The sequence below is a fragment of the Lolium rigidum genome, chromosome 1 (genome assembly GCF_022539505.1).
Source record: "Lolium rigidum isolate FL_2022 chromosome 1, APGP_CSIRO_Lrig_0.1, whole genome shotgun sequence".
NCBI classification, from domain to species: Eukaryota; Viridiplantae; Streptophyta; class Magnoliopsida; order Poales; family Poaceae; genus Lolium; species Lolium rigidum.
In genome coordinates, this window is record NC_061508.1 from 38350467 (window position 1) to 38352665 (window position 2199).

At 54.9% G+C, this 2199-nt stretch overlaps 1 protein-coding gene across 1 annotated transcript; it reads right to left on the reverse strand.

The window, feature by feature from the left end:
* Positions 1 to 370: 370 nt before the first annotated feature.
* LOC124706813 (probable E3 ubiquitin-protein ligase RHC1A) lies at positions 371 to 1375 on the reverse strand. The gene has a single exon (XM_047238484.1). The coding sequence runs from the start codon at positions 1373 to 1375 to the stop codon at positions 371 to 373; it is 1005 nt and encodes a 334-aa protein (XP_047094440.1).
* Positions 1376 to 2199: the final 824 nt, after the last annotated feature.

Genomic DNA, 2199 nt, shown 5'->3' on the forward strand with positions numbered 1-2199 from the left:
ATATTGATGTAATAATGCTTGACGAACTAACCCAGATTTATTTTTACAATATAAGCACTAGTATTTCTGGGTTCCAAATGGCCCAATAATTGGCACGCAGCCCAGTATTTTGAATGTTAGCAGCGATGGTGTATTGGTCAGGTAAGTACATTTCGGAAGGGTTAGATCTGTACAGTTTTTTTTTTTTTTTTTTTTTTTTTTTTTTTTTTGTGTGTGATCAACCTAGCTGCACATGAATCTTTGGGCTTCTCTTTCTGAAGAAATGAATTCGGCGGCTTCACTTTCTGAAGAAATGAATTTGGGCTTCTCGAGATGTGTCTGGAACTCTGGATTCAAGCACACGTGCTAGCAGCGTTCAGCCTGCCATTTCTCAAACGAAAAACGAGACGAAGAAGAAGCAAGCAGCGACGAGAACAAACGACTGCACGATCGTCGGGCCAGAGAGCCCGGAGCTGGCATTGCCGCCGCCGTCATCAGCGCCGTCCCCTTCCCTGCTCCCGCGCCGTTCAGCTCCATGCTCCCATCCGCCGACGTCCGGATCCCCCAGCATTAACAGCCACGCCAGAGGGCCCCAGCCGGCCATCAGCTGCCCCGGCGGCTCCCTCCTCTCCGCTCCTCCGTCACCGTCGCCGCCGCCGCTGCCATCGGGAGACTCGCCGGTCGGCGGTGGCAGCTCCTGGCGGCAGACCGGGCAGGAGTTATGGAGCCGGAGCCACGGCACGATGCAGTCGGAGTGGTAGGCGTGCTTGCACGGCAGCTCGCGCGCGGTCTCCCCGAGCTCGAACTCCTCCTTGCACACGGGGCACTGCGAGCCGTCCGCCATGTGTGCCGGCGAGATGCGCACCGTGGGGAGCGACTCGATGGCTGATGTCGGCGCCGGCGCCGGTCCCGGGCGGTCGTTCTGCGTGAGCCCCTCGATGAGCGCGTTCAGGTTGGGCCCGGTGAAGAACTCTGCTGGGTTAAAGCCGGTGGCCGGTGGACCGGCATCGGCGCCGTCCAGGCCGCCGCGCGCGCCCGGGGCCGGGGGTGGGGACGGGACCCGGCGGCGGCGGCGTGGGCGCGGCGTGTCGCCGTCGTCGTCCTCGCCCCTGTAAATGACCCAGTGGCGAGGGGCGCCCTCGTACGTGGGCAATGGCGGCGGCGGCTGGAAGTACGTGGGCAATGGCGGCGGCGGCTGGAAGAGCTGCTCGATCGGTGAGTGCACCGGCGTGGGCAGCTCGATCTCGTGGAGGAAGCGGCCGAGGCAGCGCGGGCAGAAGACGTCGGAGGTGGGGGACGACACGGTGCGCAGGGCGCGGCGGCACACGTAGCACCAGTACAGGCGCCACCTCCGGCGCTGCCGCGGACGGGCGCCGGTCGCGCCAGGCGCTGACATGGCAGGCACCGGACAGGTAGAGGGAGAGCTGACTCGCTAGTTTCCCCCGCCGCCCTGTGGCTGCCGATCGAGGCGGTGCGCGATCACGACTTCAGGAGGATATGGTGTGTTTGAGAGAGGGAAGGTGATCATGTATTCATGGCGGGAAGGAATGGCGTCTGCGGGGGGATAAATGCAGAATACGATTCTGGCATGAAGTGATGCACGTTTTCCTTCCCTTGGTAACTTTGTTCTCCTTCTCCACGCTTTCAGGTTGCGGGCTCCAAGCTACCGGCGGCGGCATGGAGTCTTAAAAGAAAGCTTGCTGCGTACCAGCTTACCTTGCCTTTGAGATTGTCTTCAACAAAAAATTTCAGAAGATATAAAACATGGCCTGTAATTTGTAGTGTCAAACCCACCAAGGCGGCTACCACAATGCGCTAGCACGGCCCGGGCCACGCAAGACCTGAAGGAATTCCGGCCTGGGCCACAGCTGAGCGCGGCCCACAAAAGGGCACCAGTTTTTCCTTTTTTCTTTTCTTTTTTTGTTCAAAATTTATTTTTCCTTTTTTAAATCATAAGAAGATTTATACGGAGTATTTGTGTAATGAATGAAATTAAATTGAAAAAGTGTAGACTTATTTCGAATAGTGTGAACATTATTACCTTTATGAATAATTTTTGTTTGAAAAATATTGACCAAGTTTTTAAACATATCCATATAGTTAAAAAAATGACCGCGAGTTAAAAAGTTTTCTAGAGAGAAAAATACTCATACAATTGAAGAAAGTTTTCATGAGGTTAAAAAATTATCTTATTATACCATAAAAATTCATTTGACTTTT